We start from the raw sequence: 18,050 nt of genomic DNA, 5'->3' as shown, positions 1-18,050 counted from the left end.
AGGACTCCATTCCAGGTGTTCAACTTCTCCTCCAGAGGGCTCTGCCCCCTTTAGCTTTTCCTTCTGCATGTGAGTTGGAAGGTGTCCTTCTGATCTTCTCTGTTTAGTTCTTTATTATTTTTGGTATTTTTCATGGTTTTTGCAACGATCAGTGCACCAGAGCTCCCCAGTGCAGGGAAAAGCCAGTCTGTTCAGCTGGGAAAACCATTGAAATGGACACCCAGTCCAGGGGCAGAGGGCGGCCTCCCAGAGAAAGTGGTCCATCAACAAACTGACGCTTTGGGCCATTCAAATGGCGTTACAGAAGATGGAGAAGAGTCTGGAATGACAAGTGGTCTGGGTCTTCTCAGATAATGCTACAGTAGTGACATATGTCAAACGCCAAGGAGGCACCAAGAGTGTGCAGCTGAACCTGGAAGCCCACTTATTGTTCTGGTGGGCAGAACTACACCTACAGGCAATCTCTGCGATGCATGTAGTGGGGGTAGACAATGTCCAGGCAGATTTCCTCAGCAGAAAGACCTTAGACCAGGGAGAATGGACATTATCTGCAGCAGCGTTTCAGTCCATCGTTCATTGATGGGGTTGACCAACTTTCGATCTGATGGCTACGGTGAGGAACAAAAAGGTGGACCATTTCTTCAGTCGAACATCCGAGCCAGGAAGTGAAGGCCTGGATACTCTAGTCCAGCCATGGGCAAAGAGCGAACTCATGAAAATGTTTCTTACATGGCCCATGATAGGGCAGATTCTTTACAGAATACCAAACACAGAGAAAGTAGTCCTCATAGCACCAGCTTGTTCTCACAGGCCTTGGTACACGGACCTAGTACATCTTCAGAGGGACAAGGGTCTCGGACTACAGAGCAAGTACCATAAACTAACAAAACACATGCAAAATGTTGCATGGACAAATTCAAATCGACTAAACCAAACAGGCTCTTTGATGTATTTATTTTAAAATCATCCACACAATCTGACATTCTAGATGGGAGAACAAAAGATACATTCATAAATAGGATAAAACATCTAATATTCAGAAACAACTAACATTAAGAAGCAAAGAATAGTAACAGTCTCCTACCCTGCCGCATTACACAAAGCCACTGCCCGCAGCTTTGTGCACTGCGACAGTGAGGAAGAGGGAGCCGGCCCGAAGATAACACCGAAGGCGGCATAAAACGGCCAGGCGGGAGCAGGCCAGAAAGTAAGGCACAGCATGGAGGGAGGGAGACAACAAAAGTAGGGGGAATGATTTTATTTTTTAATTTAGTGATTGAATTGTGTCAATTTTGAGAATTTAGATCTGCTGTCTGTATTTTGCACTGTTCAGGAAGAAATGCATTTGTTTCTTTTTCTCTGGGTTTGTACTGCATCTTAGGGTTTGTTTGTATATATTAGTATTTTTATTTATTTAAAAATTTATATACCGCTTAAAACTATGCAGTTTACAAAATTACATACATACATATTAAAAATACTATAGCGTGTTTCGACAGAACAAACACAGTTAAACATTAACTAACAGTGTCATTAAAACATTTTTCAAATTCATCCTACAAGATGGAAAGACAAAATCCCATAAAAACATTTACAGGATGGTAAAGCTTCAACAGCAAATAGCATTAGCACATGAAGGCATTAACAAATAATTGTGTTTTCAACATTTTCTTAAATGTTCAGTCTTCCCATCACAGAATCGCAGAATACCAGGCAGGGCATTCCAAAGCTTGGCACCTGCTACAGACAGCATTTTTGCCCCAAACATGCCTCCAAATTCAACTTCAGACCATTTTCAGATCTCAAACATTTTCTGGGTTGATAGATTTCAAAAAACTCCTTTGGTGCCCTTGGGGAAACCTGATATAAAATTTGCTGTATGATTGAGAAAATCTTAAACTGTACTCTCGGTGCAGTTGTTTCAACACTGGGGTTATACGAGTCTTTCTTGAAACCCCAGTAATCAATCTTGCTGCAGAGTTAATTAACATCTGCAGTGCCCTCATCTTCACTTTAGTAGCTCCCAAATAAAGAGAATTGCAATAATCCACTCTACTTAGTATTACCGCTTGCACCACATAACGGAAATCATGAGCTGATAGCATAGTTTAGCATTTAGTTTTGAGTCCCGTATTTGCATGGGGGTTATCTGTGTTCTGATAGGAATGAATGTTGAGAAGCATACAGTGTGCTTTGTGTAGTTTAATTTTGTGGTTAACCATTATGTGTTGTTAATAAGATTATATTGTGTGTATATATGAAAAATAAATGAAAAAAAATAGTATTACAATTAGTACTATTATGGGGGCAGGGTCTGGCCCACGACTTAGCCCAGTGTTCTTCGACCAGTGCCATTCCACAAAATAATTATTTTATTTCCGTCGGTCCATAGGCGTAAAAAGGTTGAAGAACACTGCTTTAGTACATTTCATGTTACCACTTTTTGCAACTCAATATTACAAGTTTTCGTATTCTTCCCAGCTGTCAGTTATTTGTGATTGTCCTTTGCACATTTTTCTTATGATCTCATGCATACTCTGAGCACCACATCCATTTGACAGCTATTTCCATTTTTACTCTAAACACCATTAAATGGACATTTCTCATTCTTATTATCCATTCCCCTTTGCCACAATAGAAAGAGAGAAAAAAAATTCCAAACAAACTCTTCTATTCCCTTCCCTACTCTCCAGAAGAACCAAATTCCCCCTCTCCCTTCCCCCCCCCCACCCCACTCACACCAGCAAAAGTAAATGCGAGCAAAAGTCTTTTTCCCTCTCTGGCATAGATGGTTCTACATTTTGAACATTTGATCACAGAGCAGCTCAATAGAATACTTAATTGTTTACAGGTATAGGCATGAAAGAGATGGGGGTGTAGTTTGGAGTATGATGTGCATGGAGAATGACATGGGGACAAATTTGTCCCCATCCCCATGGGATCCATCTCCATCCCTGCAGGCTCTGTCCTCATCTGCACAAGCCTCAAACACTTATGATTTTAATGTGTTCAAGGCTTGTGCAGATGAGGACAGAGCTTGCAGGGATGGTACGGGGATGGAATGTATATTTTGAGAAATATACTGTACATGCAAAACAGAGGGACTCCATTAATATTTGCTCATGTTTAAAGGTTCACACATAAAACCAGAAACAGTGTTAGAAAATAATTTTTTGAAGAACATATGAGTACATGTATTTATTTATTAAATTTTCTATACCATTCTCCCAAAGGAGCTCAGAACGGTTTACATGAATTATGGCACATCAAATTGTATTTGGCCAGAGACCTACAACCTTTATTCAAATAATCACATACCTCCTTATAAGAAAAAAAATGTGACAACCTCATAAAGATAATGTTCATATTTAAAAAATGTTTTAAGCAAACAGTATTATGTCAAAAATACACAAAACAATATTTTAAAAAGTGTTTATCTGAGATGTCTCCAGAGTTGGTTAAATCAACAGAATATATATCCCTCTGCAAAAAACATTAAAAATGTGTCTAAAGGGTCTTATAGTGTCCATTAAAGCACTGTTCTTCAACCGCCGGTCCGCGGACCTTTGCCGGTCTGCAGGAAATTTCTGCCAGTCTGCGCAGGGTCGGCAAGATTAAGGTGACCATAGGTCCCATTTTCAGACCCTGTCCCTACTTGTCACGCGCAAAAAAAAAAGCCTCCCTCCTTCCTTTCCCCGGGTCGGCTGCTATCTTACCGCCCTGCTGCTAAAGCCGACAGGAAGTCTTCTTTCCAACGTCAATTCAGACGTAGGAGAGGATGTTCTGGGCCAGCCAATTGCTGCCTGCCCAGAACTTCCTGTCGGCTTTAGTAGCAGCAGGGTGGTAAGATAGCAGCCGACCCAGGGCAAGGAAGGAGGGAGGCTTTTTTTTTTTTTTTGCGCGACAGGTAGGGAAGGAGGTAGGCAGGCAAGCAGGCTGGCTTTGGCCAGGAAGGGAGGGAGGGAGAGAAGTAGACAGGCAGGCTGGCTGGCTTCAGGGGTGGGGGTGGGACAAAGTGTGGAAGGCAGTGAGAGGGACATAGGAAGAAGGCACTGGGGGCACTAAAGACATGGGAAGGAGGCACTGGGAGCACTAAGGACATAGGAAGGAAAGAGGGAGGGAGGGAATAGAAAGGGACAATTCTTGGGCCTGAGTGCAGAAAGAAAGAAAGAAATGAAAGAAAGGATACACAGACAGAAGGAAATGCAACCAGAGACTCATGAAATCACCAGACAGCAAAGGTAGGAAAAATGATTTTATTTTCAATTTAGTGATCAAAACGTGTCAGTTTTGAGAATTTATATCTGCTGTCTATATTGTGCACTATATTTGTTTGTCTATTTTTCTATAGTTACTGAGGTGATGGGCAGAAACGGGATTTTTAAATTTTAGTCCTAGTAGTGTGCCGGTCCACAAAATAATTCTTTTATTTCTGCCGGTCCACGGGTGTAAAAAGGTTGTAAACACTGCATTAAAATATAACAACAGTGTGCCACAAGGCTGGTGATATCATAACAGTTATTGTTTAAAGTTGTGGAAAATATCGCAGGTGTTTATGAACACACTGGCTTAAGCCAACTCACTAACAGCCAGGTAGGCAAACACCCAACATCCAGATATTTCGGCAGAGAATTCCTGCATCAGGGGCAAAAAGCCTTATGGATTGGTGGGACAGTCTCCCATTTATTTTTGAATATCTTAGGCATTTGACTTTTTTTTTTTTTTAAAGTTCACATTTCTAAGAAGGTACCTACGTGAATTCTCTTCCTAAATACAGCTTTTTTTTTTTTGCCACAAGCAGCTGAATATATGATAACTTTCACAAAATGTTCTTTTCAAACATGGTTTCTTTGTGTATAAGTCTTTAATAAATAACCAATAATGATTTCTCTTGTGCAAACTTTGGGGGCTTTTTACAAAAGCTTTGTGTGCATGCTATTTTATGCCTAAGGGCCATGAGACGTGGCACACACTAATCTTTAGTAAAAGAGCCTCTTTGTGAGGTTCCTCTCTTTGTTTTTGGTTTATTTCTGAAGTCTTTATCCCTGCCCTTCTGTAATTTGGGATAAAATGCACACGTACATGCGCACATTTGTGTGTGAGTGTTTGTGATTTACTTGAGGTCAGGCTACAAGCCTGTGTTATAAAGGCAAAATAAATCTCTCTTTGGATTTTCACATAAGCACCCTGTAGAGTGTGGTTTTACAATAAGGTGCTTTTTCTTTGATAGACAGATAGGCACCTGGCTTTCGTGATAAAATACTAACACAAATTCTGCAGCAGGAGCATCTAGATTGAAGGTGCAGACATTAACACATGCATGAGAGCAGGTATAAATGTTCGCACTTTATGGCATTCATGTATAAACTGCATTAGTCCATGTTTTCATAAACAATATATCCTCCAGCATTCAATGCTGAGTATAATTGCCATATTGAGTTTTACTTAAATTGTACTTAAGGAGGAAAAAAGGCCTCAGAAGCTACAAAGAGTATGTCTCTACTGTGGCTCCCCTACAAAGATCTATCACTGGCCAAAAAAACCCTCCTCTTAACTTAGGTATATCACTGTCACATAGCTTGTAGAACACAAAACTATATTAATGAGAAAAAAATGCTTATGTGGATGATGGAGGTCCCCCCACCCCTTGTTTACGAAGGCCGGCCAGAGGGATGCCTCCTATCTCCGGCCAGCAGGCTTGCCTCTTCAAAATGGTGGGCCTTCCCCTCCCTGGTGCATTCTGGGATGCACTAGGGAGGGGCCTAAGGCTCAGATTGCATAAGGTCCCTCCTATGGGAACAGAAGCTCTGGTTAGCGGGTGGGCAAGGGGATGTAATCTTCGGAAAGAGGGAGGGAGAGACAGAGTGAGGAAGCAAGAAAGTTCAAGACTTGAATATAAACAGAGACCCCCCTCATTTTTGGGCAGTCTTTGTGGTCCCAAAAATCTCGGTTTATATTCAAGTATATACGGTAAGTGGCTTTATTCATTGCAGACTTTTTTTTATATTAAAATGGAAATGCAACAGTATGCTCTCAAAGTTCTTATGTGGGTGGTGGGGCACAGATGTGCTTGATTTAATGCCAAGTGTGAAGGTGGATTGGACCTTCTAGTTATTTGCGTTTATAACATAGTGTGGTTATTACAACAAGCCAGAGATTAGGTGTTGGGTCATCTAAATTTTGTGATGTTGTGCTTTGTTTGGCCTATGTGACGAGAGATGTAGTACCTTCATGAAAAATTTGGTTTAGAAATTATAGGGGGCCCTTTTACCAAACAGTGGCAAAAAATGGCCTTTGCCCACCCTTATTCGGACATTCCCACCTGTTAATGGCCGATTTTCTATTTTTAGTATCAAATGGCTGCGCCTAATTTTCCAATTAGCTTGTGAACCCTTACTGCCACCTGTATAGTAGGTGGTAGAGTCTCGCGCACTAAACCCGCACTAACCAGTTAGCATGCAGCAATGCCCGTGTGCTGATTAACACAGAACATGCCCACTCTCTGTTCTTAGAGAGTAGCACATGCACATCCCCGAATTACTGCATGAGCGCACTCCGTGATATGTCATATCTTTGTTGTGGTATGTACACATTACTTCAGCTTTGTAAAAAGGCCCCATAGTGTTGTCTTGGAGATCGATGAGAATTTTTTTTTTAATTGACTTGTATTTTTTTTTTCAATAATCACTGGCTTAACCTCATCTTAACACCAGGTTTTGCCTAACCAAATCATCACGTATACCATTTGTCATTGTTTACAGGTATAGGCACGAAAGATTACAGCCTGTGCAAAAGAGTTCCCAGGGAAAGAGGTGGGGGTGTAGTTTGGAGTCTGATGTACATAGAAAATGACATGGGGACAAATTTGTTCTCATCCCCGTGGGATCTATCTCCATCCATTTATACTGTGTGCAGATTTGTCAACCCAATGCATCACTTCATAGAATGGTTCTGAAGCGCAAATATCTGTATCGAACCAGAAGTTCGGCTTGTGGTGTATCAGGTATTGCGGGTGCCAGCAGTGCAGTTGAATTCAAAAGCCAGTGTAGCTTAGAGCTGTCTTCTAGGATACTAGTTCTCAACCCAGTCCTCTGGGTATACCCGTCCGTTAGGTTTTCAGCTTACCTACAACATGACTGAGAAACTTGTATGTACTGCTTCTGTGGTGTTTAAATCTTTTATGCATATTCATTGTGGATACCCTGTGGAGAACCTTGCTGGTTGTTTGCTAAGCACTGAGTTTGAGCCACTCATTTAGAATGTGGTGCCCTTGTGAAATGTATCTATTAATGAGAAGAAAATTATTAGTAGTGAATAGTTCCCATGTTTATTGGCGTTTCAACACAGGTCATTTGTAAATTTGCCTTTTTTTTTTTGTTTCCTCTGGTAGCTGTTTGACAGGGTGAGAGATGAGCAACCACAGTGGACAGACAAGGTGATGGCAGTCAGTAGTGAACTTACGCAGCCCGAGTTGGATCTGAGCGAATCTGACAAAGAGATGCTAATAGAGTGCATTGATATCATATTCCATTGTGCTGCCACTGTCCGATTTAATGAATCCCTGAGGTGAGTGTTAGCCTTTCTATGGATTTTACAAGGATTCATGGTCTCCTATCAATGACTTGGTTTCCCAAAATTGTGTGACAGTTCTCTGGTACATTTTATATTGAGTTAAAATAGAAAATATTGTTTAATAACTGAACATTTATCTTAAATATTCTGGCTGCAGAGCTTCTGAAATATTTTAGTTTTCCTTTATCCATTATAGTTATTTTCTTTTCAGTTGTTTGTCTTTTTTTTTTTCTGTGCATCCCTATAATCTCATTCCCAAATCCTTTTTTTTTGGCCTTAGCCCTTTCAGGACCATAAGGATCGTAGGCTAATTTTTGTGGTTTTGACGACATTTTTATGGTAAAAAGGGCTTGCAGATGCCAAAAAATTGATTTTTTTTGTGAAATATCATTATTTTTTTTTTTTAAAAATCAAACTTCTGGCTTATGGACAGTGTGGCAAGTGAATCTTCTCGTCAATCTGGCAACGACGCTAATGAATGAATGTCGGAACCAGTTTGTTTACATAAAGGCAGTATCATATGGAATCCGTACATATCAAATTTAGAACTGTAGACTATCCCAATCAAAATTTATAGGATTTTAAAGTTATGGGACAAATATGTCCCTTGGTCCTGAAAGGGTTAAAGCTCCTGCTTCCATTTTCTTCTTTGCTTCTTACCTCTATTCTTCCCTAGTTTTACCTCTGTCCCATGCTTCCTAAGAAGTTATTCTTTACTTGTCTTTCCTTCTACTATGATCCATGGTGGTAACTGCAGCAGTGCCCTCCCCTAAGTGCTGGTGACTTTGAGCTTGGAAATACTCAAAGGATGTGTATGCAGTAGAGGAGGAAGGCCTGCTACAGTGTTAGCATTGACATTTTGGCAAAGTATGCTTCAGTCTATGAAAGAGAAGCTATACATCTTATTCTTATGAACATTTTAGAAAACAATTGAAGTCTTAACTTTTTTCTAAGTACAATGATACCTTGGAATCTAAACGTCCCAGAACTAAAACAACTTGGAATCCGAGCAAAAAAATTCAAGCAAATTTTGCCCTGGAATCCGAACGCTGCTTTGGAATACGAACACCCTGCACATTCGTGTGTATTTGTGCCCCGGAATGGAATCCGAACGCCCTGCACGTTGTTCGTGTGTGTTTGGGCATACGTTTCCCCAGCGCTCAGGCCACCCATACGTCGTCCAGTTCATTTTCGGAAGCTGTAGTGGAAGCATCTCATGTGATTTTCGCCTTTGTGTAGTGAGAAAAATACTGTACTGTATTATTATTATTTGTTAATATTTTACCTTAAAATCCAGTTTATTTACTGTTAAAATTTGAGTTCGTGGGACCCAGGAACGGATTAATCCAGTTTCTATTATATTAAATGGGAAAAATTGTCTTGGAACGTGAACGATTTGGAACTTGAAGAGGGTTCTGGAACAGATTAAGTTCAGATTCCAAGGTATCACTGTATTTGGTCGATTAGTTATCTATTGTCCTCTTTTTGTTAATTATGTAACTTTTGTACACCGCATTGAACTTATGGTTATGCGGTATAGAAATACGATGTTATGTTATGTTATTTTGTTGTGTTTGATATTCACCCATTGCACTTTCAACTTCCTATGAACAATTGGAAGACTTGTAGAGGGTGTTTATGACATGACAATGGAAAAGGCAGTAATTTTGGCTAGGACTTGCAGTTTTTACAGGGTAGCAGTATAGTTTCTTCAGCAGTGAATCAGTTTCCTCTTAATCTAAGTATCTTCTAAGGCTCAGCAAATGTTCCAGGGTACAGAATAAACATAGTCCAGAAAAGGTAGACATACTCATTAATTGAGACCCAAACTCACTTAGACTTTTCTCATGTTTTATATCTGGGGGGAGGTGGAAAAATGATCCTTTAGTTTCTTCCTGTGTTAGGAAGATTCAAATAGTGGGGAATTAATTTTAAAATTTCTCTGTTGATGGAAGACAAAATGTTAACAATATAAGCCAATCAACAAACGATATCCAATTTTCATTCCTCCGACTCCCCCACCACCACCACCACCACCACCACCAATATTTGAAGGTAGATATTTGGAGCTGCTTCCTCTAAATAAAAAATAAAATAAAAATCTCATCCAAATACCTTTGTGGCCTCTACACTTATAGCCACATCAGTACAAAGGTCAGAGTTGGCTGAATATACTTCCCTGCAATCCCCAAATCCACCCCTGCTCAGAGGAACATAAAGACAAGTCCAATTTATTGGGCCCGCCAATGTCATTCAAAATAAAACCACAAGCTCTAGAAGGGAGCGCTTGTACATATCGCTCTCAGATCTGCAAAAAACCCTTTCTTTTCTTGAATATTTGCCCAGCATTCTAGAGGTAATTAACATCAGCTCATTGACACTTGGAACACACAGATGTCTGTTGAGAATTTGCCCTGAATGCTTGTGTTTTTGAGAGCAATAGGCCCTATGTATAAATTGGCACTCCTGTAACTCTGTGCTGTGCATAGCCCTAGGATTTGCTTTTTTAGGGTTTCAAGATTAAGAGCATGTGCCCCAAAAGTTGTCCAGAATCCTTTGGGGAAATAACACTGTGCAGCATCTTAAGATAGAAATAAGTTAGCCCCAATCCAGCTCTTCATTTCCTAACAGGTCCTCCAAGTTATGTCTTATACAAACACCAAGAGCCTGGGAGTCGAATGATCAAATATAATTGGCTAGTCTACTCCCCTCCCTCCCAGTAGAATCTGAGGTTTTTCATCAAAGATTCTTATAAGATAACAAAGATCTATCTTCTCTTAAAAATGCTCTTAGAATAGTGGAGATTTATACATCTTTGTTGAATTTTTCTTGAAGAAGAATTGTGCAACACAGTATTGTTATTACATGGTGATATCCAGTTGTGTCTAGCTAGCTTATGTGCTACTTGTGCTACGGTATTTTAATCTCAAATTTTTAACATTTTCTATTATTATTTGCCAACAGAGATGCTATGCAGCTGAATGTGATTGCAACTCGGGAACTCCTTTCTTTAGCCCAGAGAATGAAGAAGCTGGAAGTGTATGTTCATGTGTCGACAGCATTTGCTAACTGCAACCGAAAGCACATTGATGAAATTATCTATCCTCCACCGTTGGACCCTAGGAAGCTGATTGAAGCTTTGGAGTAGGTGTTTTGATTTCCTATCATTTATTTTGTATCTGTCTAGGACTTTTAGCAAATGCAACCAGCTGTCAAGGCAAGGCTGAATGTGGACCTCTGCCTTGAGCAGCAGTATTAAAGATTATAAGTTGTATCTAATTTTATTTTTTATTCTCTGTGTAGAACTCGCAGAACCATAGCTTGATAAAGAAAAATGCATTTGCAAAATTTCAACATGACTTAGTCAAAACCAAAGAGAAAATAAAAAGGAAAAATTACGTACTATACAAACATTTGGTGGGAGAACCAATGAAAAACCCAGAGCTGGATATTTTTCAAAGAACATAAGAATTGTCGCAGCTGGGTCAGACTAGTGGTCCATCGTGCCCAGCAGTCTGCTCCCGCGGCAGCCCTTAGGTCAAAGACCAGTGCCCTAACAGACTAGCCTGTGTCACCTCGCTCTCTAAAGTCAGAGCAATGTTGAAATATATTTATGTAAGTTGGAGATTCTCAAATGTTACTTAGGAATCTCATGGCAGATTTCACTGAGAATGAGGGAGGACACACATAATGCCAATTGCCATGCTCTGTGAGGGATTCATAAAAGAAAGCTTCAGGCTCATAACCATTGTTAGATCAACACTGCTTATCTAGCTATTCACAGCATGCCTTTCTTCACCCTCTCACACAGCCATTCAATCACATGGGAGTTGTGCTAAGTCCAAGGGGCCCAATACAGTCTCGTGTCCCATCGGGCTCTGCAGCAGTGGGCAAGTCAGTCCTCTGACATGAACCAAGAAAAGTTTTGTCATCACCAGGGCTGCAGATTCCATTTCCTGCAGTAGAACTGGTGCACAACTGACTGGTAGGGCGAGAAATTCAGGTATCGGGGCTGGTTGTAATATATGTTAGGGAATCATTTACTTTGGCTCTCAGGGCCTTACCTCTTACCCCTTGTGTTTCCACATAGTAAACAACTAAGGGAGCTTAGGGGATCCTTTACTAACTGTGCTAAGCAACTAATGTGCAAATTAGCACATGCTAACTGCTTCTCCACGAGCATGCCAATTGTTACTGCAGTGGCATGGTGGTTAGCATGCGCTAATTTGCTTGGACAAGGTGACTACCACTCTTTTACAGGCAAAGAAGCATTCAACATCCAGGTTTATGCTAGAGTGTGGAGAGTGTTCAACTCATGGTGTGCTCAAAGAGGCATTTTGCCATTTCAATCGTCACTTTCGTGAATTCTATCCTTCCTGCAGGAGGGGCTGTCTAAAGGTCTGGTGTACAATTCACTGGGTCCAAGTTGCAGCACTTATGTGCTATAGGGGGTCAAATATCCCATTCCTCCTTAGCTTCACAGCCAGTTGTAGTTCGGTTTTAGAAGGTGGTTTATATCCTTAAGCCTCCTCCTAAGGAAGCCTTGCCTGGACTGAAGTTTTAATCCGGACTTGCGAGCTTTGCAACGGGCTCCATTTGAGCCACTAAAGAAGGCTACACTCAAAAGATCTCATAGTCAAAACAGTTTTTCTCATAGCGATTTCCTCAGCGTAGATGATCTCAGAGTTGCCGGCGTTAGCTTATAGGGACCCATTTCTTTGTTTTTCAGAAGCAGGAGTAACAATTCACACAGTTTATTCCTTCCTGCCAAAGGTGGTATCAGAGTTTCACATCAGTTAATCTCTGTTTCTGCCCTCCTTCAAGGAGGAGGATTATGTACAGCAGTTCCGATCTTTGAGGCTGCTGGATGTTCACTGGGTTCTTGTTCAGTACTTGCAGGTCTGACCATCTCTTTGTCCTATTCTCCAGTAGTAATAAGGGATCCGCAGCCATTAAGTTGGCTGTGGCACGGTGGATTCAAGAGGTAATTGTTTTAGCTTACATTTCATATGGTCGGGCTTTTCCTACAGCGTTTAATGTGTGTTCTACCAGGGCGGAATCGTGGTGTTTTTCTTTGGAAGAGATTTGTTGGATGGCAATGTGGTCTTCCCAGCAATCATTCTCAAAATATTATCAGCTAAATACGGCGACATGGGCGGATGCCGTCTTTGGGGAGTCTGTCCTGGCGGGGGCATTTTGGGGGCATTCCTAATATAAGAAATGCTTTACTACATCCCACTAGTCTCTCTGGATTCATCTACTGCTGGCGTTAAGGAAGGAAAAATAATGTCTTACCGGATAATTTTCATTCCTTTAGGAGCAGCAGATGAAACCAGGGTTCCATCCTGGGGTTTTTCAGTTATCTAGGTTAGAATTTAAACAGAACTAGTTTCTCTTTTGTCTGTGTTTGCAATTCAGTTTCTCTATACTACTATTAAGTTGTAGTTGGTTTTCGTTGTTTCTGTGTGGGAAAGGAGTTTATAACGGTGTCATTGGCGCATTGTTTGTTATGAGCAATATTGATTGACCAGAAAGCTTGCCATTCATTAAGCCAGAGTTTAGAATCTGCACTCTTACCTCCACCTGTTGGTAGATGGGCATAGCCCACTACTCTCTGGATTCATCAGCTGCACCTAAAGGAAAGAAAATGATCAGGTAAGACATAATTTTTCCTTTATGCAGAAAGTTATTAGTGTCCCTTTTTCCCAGACATCCAGGCACAGGACAGGTGTGACCTGCCTCATGCAGCTTGTCACTAACAAGTTTTACTAGTTCCCCCTCTAAATTTGACTGAATAAATATTTCTCTTTACCCTTTGCTGTCTTCCTGTGTAAAATCATGCTCTACCAAGATTGACTTAAGGAGCTATTGAGACCTTTTTGAAGCAGTGTTTCTGCCTTTGCTAAAAAAAATTCTTGTAACCTGGTTTGAGGTAGAAGAGGGAGGCAGGAAATGAAACTGAAATTCATAAAAAAGGAAATATTTCGGGTAGTGTTAATAAAAAAAGAACACGCAGTAATTATTACTGCTTTGCAGTAGTATTAATTCTAATTTGAAAGTAATAGAATTTTGTGTTTCTAAATTCCAGTCCTCTAGAGCAGTGGTCCCCAACCCTGTCCTGGAGGACCACCAGGCCAATCGGGTTTTCAGGCTAGCGCTAATGAATATGCATGGAGCAGATTTGCATGCCTCTCACTTCCATTATATGCAAATCTCTCTCATGCATATTCATTAGGGCTAGCCTGAAAACCCGATTGGCCTGGTGGTCCTCCAGGACAGGGTTGGGAACCACTGCTCTAGAGAACAGATTTACTATATTGTGGCTTGAAATACAGATAAACTAGTGTTAACTAGTTTTCTTTTGGGTATTTTAAGGTGTGTTCTACATCTTTTATAATTTCTTTTAAATTCTTAACGATTTGATGTGACCAGTTCTGCACTCCAGCGTCATTTTATTGCACAGATAATTTACTTGTTTTATGATTTGAGCTCGCTAACCTCTCTCATAACTCTCATGTAGGTGGATGGATGATAGCCTAGTAAATGATATCACTCCCAAACTGATCGGTGACAGTCCAAATACATATACCTACACAAAGGCCTTGGCAGAATATATTGTGCAACAGGAAGTTGGAAAATTTAATGTGGCTATTGTGAGGCCGTCCATCGTTGGTGCCAGCTGGAAAGAGCCTTTTCCTGTAAGTCACTCTTAGTTAAAGCTTATGAGCTGGTTAAAGTTTCAGAGTATAATGTTGGAGATTTAGGTCAGAGTTCAGAGAAGGCTTGCAATTTAATCTCGGCTCTCATGTAAATAGCAGCCTTTTTATTAAATCTCCTTTCTATTTATTGACGTTGACTGTTTGTATATACCAAGAAGCCAAAGATGAAAGGTGATATGATAAACTTGTTTAATCCTGGAGGCATATGTAGCAAAAGCAGTTTGGGGCTAGACTGATTGATTATGCAACATTAATCTAATGAGATGGGCTGAGAAACTCCCAATACACATATTTACACTCTGCAGGGACTACTACTTAAAGATTTTATGTTGCTATATTCCAAACTAAAGTCTTCACGCCTTGTAGTAAAGTTATGTGAAACCTCTTACTTGTTATCATTAACTTTTAAAGTATAATATCAACCACTATATAGTGCCTTGTAGAAGTCTTTACTCTTGCACATTTTTCACACTTTTTAAAAAATAAGATTTCCAATTTTATAATCAAGCATTAAACTTACAACTTGATACAAATCAAATGAATCGAACGAAAAAAATTTGACTCCTATTTAGCCCACAATATTGGAGATCAAGAAAGGAAAAATTTACCACATTATTTCTAATTGAACTTATTAGAATAGCGGCAATAAATAAATTGTCCTACTGCCGGTACGTGCACAGAGTGGTAGGTCATACATCATTAGCCATGGTTACCCACCCTTCTTTTGACCCACTGAAATCTAATAGCTGTTTAGGGTTTAAAAAAAAAAAAAAATTCTTATTTTGATAAGAAACATAACATTTTGCAGGAAATTTTACAAGAATTGTACCTCCCAGGGCAAGAATTCTTGGCTTCTTCTCTGAATACTCTGAGCAATGTCCAGAAAAATATGAATATTTGAGCCAAGAAACTGATCATTAATATGATGGAAATACAGACACAGAATATGTTCCCTATCACTTTCCAAGGCGAGAGTTATCAACATGGTAGTTCTATCCGTTATGACTTTGAAGGAACTTTCCAGGAATGTAGATAGACTCATGTCCACAACTTTATCCGCTGGAGTTTCAATAGGAGCAGAGATTCCCTTGAGTTTTATTAATATTCAAATAATATGCTCACAATTGGGGGTAAATTTTCTGATGGAATGGCTAATATCTCACGGAAATATATCCTTGCCATCTCAATTGGTGATATAATAGGGCATTTAGGAAAATTCAAAAGTCTCAAATTATTTTTCCTCATTTGGTTTTCAAAGTTCTCTATTTTCCATGATATAAAATATCTTTCTTTAACCAATTCCACTACTTTCATTTAACTTTTCCTCTTGTTTCTCCACCTTTTCATTTAAATTAGATAGTAGTACCCCCTGTTGTTCCACTTTGGAGAAGACAGTTCCATAATCCATTTTAAGTGTAGAAAGGCTCAATTTTAGGTTGGAGTCCATGACTGATATGGCCTGCAACAATGCTTCAATATCAATTCTTTCTAGGTCTTCCAATACCCCAAAGTTGATAACATTCCCTCCCGAAGCACCTCATCTCCTCTGTGTTGCAGGGGAAACGCTGACAGTTTTTTCCATAGAAGCCAGTACAGGCATTCCTCCCAAGCTGAAGTTCAAACTTCCCTCACAGGGCGGTGAAACTCCAGCAGCAAATCACTTCCAGGTTGGGGAGGAACCAGTCTTTGCTCCGGGCTCAACGATGCCTGGCTTGCTCCCGCACTAGGATCGCCTACAGAAACCGGGCTCTCCCCTGAGGTAGATCAGATATCCTCACCTGAGCGGGTGAAGGCGCCTGTTATTATTGTCTGGACTAGACGCTGGGGAATTCTGGTTGCCGGAGGATTAGAGAGAGAGGCTCCCTTTCTCTTTCCCATGTTGTAACCGGGAAAGTACAACCGCGATCACTAGCACAGACAAAACGAGCTGCGCAGCCTGCTCCTGACGTCATCTTGATCTTCCCATTTTTCACATTCTTCTGTCTAAAAAATAATAGGAGGTTGTTCACGCAACATACTATACATGTCAATGTGAAAAAACAATTACTAAAATATTTGAGAAGTAATTAAGAAACCAAATTGTTCTGATTTAGTGTTCACATCCTTTTTCCTAATAAATCCAGCTTAGGTCTGGTTCCAGAAACTGCCAGTGACCAGTGCCTGTAGCTGAGCTGATTTAAATGCTCCCGGCTAAAGAATCGAGCTCTTTTTCTAAGTGAATTTAAACCAAAGGTCTAAACCAGTTAAATGCAAAGATGTCAAAAGAAATCTCCAGGATAAAGTTATTCAAAAGTATAGATAGGAGAAAGGCTCTAAGAATATGTCAGTGTATTTGATTATCCCTGTGGGCACTGTAAAGAGGAAACAATTTGACACAACCAAGACAGTGCTTCAGGCTGTCCCTACCAAATCGATAGATGTATGTTAAAAATAAATGCTGAGGAAGGTCTGTGGTTCAGACTGGAAAAATGTCTGGTAACAGTTTCAAGGAAGGATTGCAAGAAAGAAGCCACTGTTGAAGAAAAGCCGCATGGTGTTTGCAAAGATACTCTGGGACTCAATAGCACAAATGTGAGAAAAGGTTTTGTGATCCTATTTTGGATGTAAAGAGATTTGGCTTTAGTTCATGCCTTTCTCAATAGTTCAAGGCAAGTTGCATTCAGGTACAATAGGTATTTTGGAGGTTATTTTTTTTAAGTCATAATCCCTGGATCCCTTTGATCATAGGCTTGTTGATACATACTCATAGAAATGTGGCTTTGTATGCCTTGAGTAGATAATTCCTGCTATGGAGAGCTTACAGTCTCTTATATGTGTCTCTAGCACTGCATGCATCTACATTGTAATAGTATTACAGAGATCGTTGCAGCTTTAATTTAGGAAGATAACTTCTTGTTGTTGTTTTTTTCCTTTTTAAACATTTTATGACAGGGTTGGATTGATAACTTCAATGGACCCAGTGGTCTTTTTATTGCAGTAAGTGGTTTTCTATGTGTTTGGTTTTTGGTTTGTTTGGGGGGGGGGGGGATGGTTAAAGAAATTTTGTAGCTTTATATTGTCTTTTTTTGTACTACCAAAGGCTGAGTACTAATTTTTTTTTCTCTATAAGGCTGGCAAGGGCATCCTCCGTACCATGAGAGCCTCGAACAGTGCAGTAGCAGATCTTGTTCCAGTAGATGTAGCTGTCAATACAACTTTAGCAGCTGCCTGGTATTCAGGAGTTAACAGGTATACCAGGTGACCATATAGCTTCTTTTGGGGATGGGGGGGGGGGGGTTGTAGTCAATTGCATTGATTTAACTTGTGCTGTATTGATTAAAATCTAGCAAAACTGAAAATGTTTTGTGTGCATTGCATGATATCCGACACAAGGCCACTAAATTAGATATGTCTTAACCTATTGTTACTCCCTTCAAGTTTATTAAAAGTTTGTTGTACACGCAACGTCAAATACTTCAGTGCGTATGAGAATTTAAAATTTAGGAGACAAAAAATAAAACAATTTTATACAAATAAATGTACAGTGTAACGTACAAATAATTACCGATACAAAAAGAGAGAGGGATGAACTCTATTCTTTAAAGAAGATAAAGATACATTTAGGGGAAAAAAACATCTGGAGGGCAACAAAGAATGATTTTGAAAACATGGCTAAGTCTAGAGGAGAGGGTTAGGGAAATTGCGACCTATACATAAGGTCTAATTAAAATTAGAGCATAAGCATTAATGATAGATGAATTATCCTATCTATGTCTCAAA

At 39.9% G+C, this 18,050-nt stretch overlaps 1 protein-coding gene across 5 annotated transcripts in view; it reads left to right on the top strand.

The window, feature by feature from the left end:
* Positions 1-18,050, top strand: part of FAR1 (fatty acyl-CoA reductase 1) — a 55,071-nt gene that overhangs the window by 14,148 nt on the left and 22,873 nt on the right. For 3 of the 5 annotated variants that reach the window (XM_033928847.1, XM_033928844.1, XM_033928842.1), the window contains exons 3-7: positions 7,391-7,566; positions 10,537-10,716; positions 14,093-14,270; positions 17,223-17,267; positions 17,401-17,528. In XM_033928847.1, coding sequence (XP_033784738.1) covers positions 7,391-7,566; positions 10,537-10,716; positions 14,093-14,270; positions 17,223-17,267; positions 17,401-17,528 — 707 coding nt within the window. The remainder of the gene's footprint in view (positions 1-7,390; positions 7,567-10,536; positions 10,717-14,092; positions 14,271-17,222; positions 17,268-17,400; positions 17,529-18,050) is intronic. The other 2 variants (XM_033928846.1, XM_033928845.1) reach the window with 1 other exon arrangement.

Source organism: Geotrypetes seraphini, chromosome 19 (genome assembly GCF_902459505.1).
Source record: "Geotrypetes seraphini chromosome 19, aGeoSer1.1, whole genome shotgun sequence".
Taxonomy (NCBI): Eukaryota; Metazoa; Chordata; class Amphibia; order Gymnophiona; family Dermophiidae; genus Geotrypetes; species Geotrypetes seraphini.
Note: the sequence above shows the minus strand (reverse complement) of the source record. Positions and strands in the feature narration are given on the sequence as shown.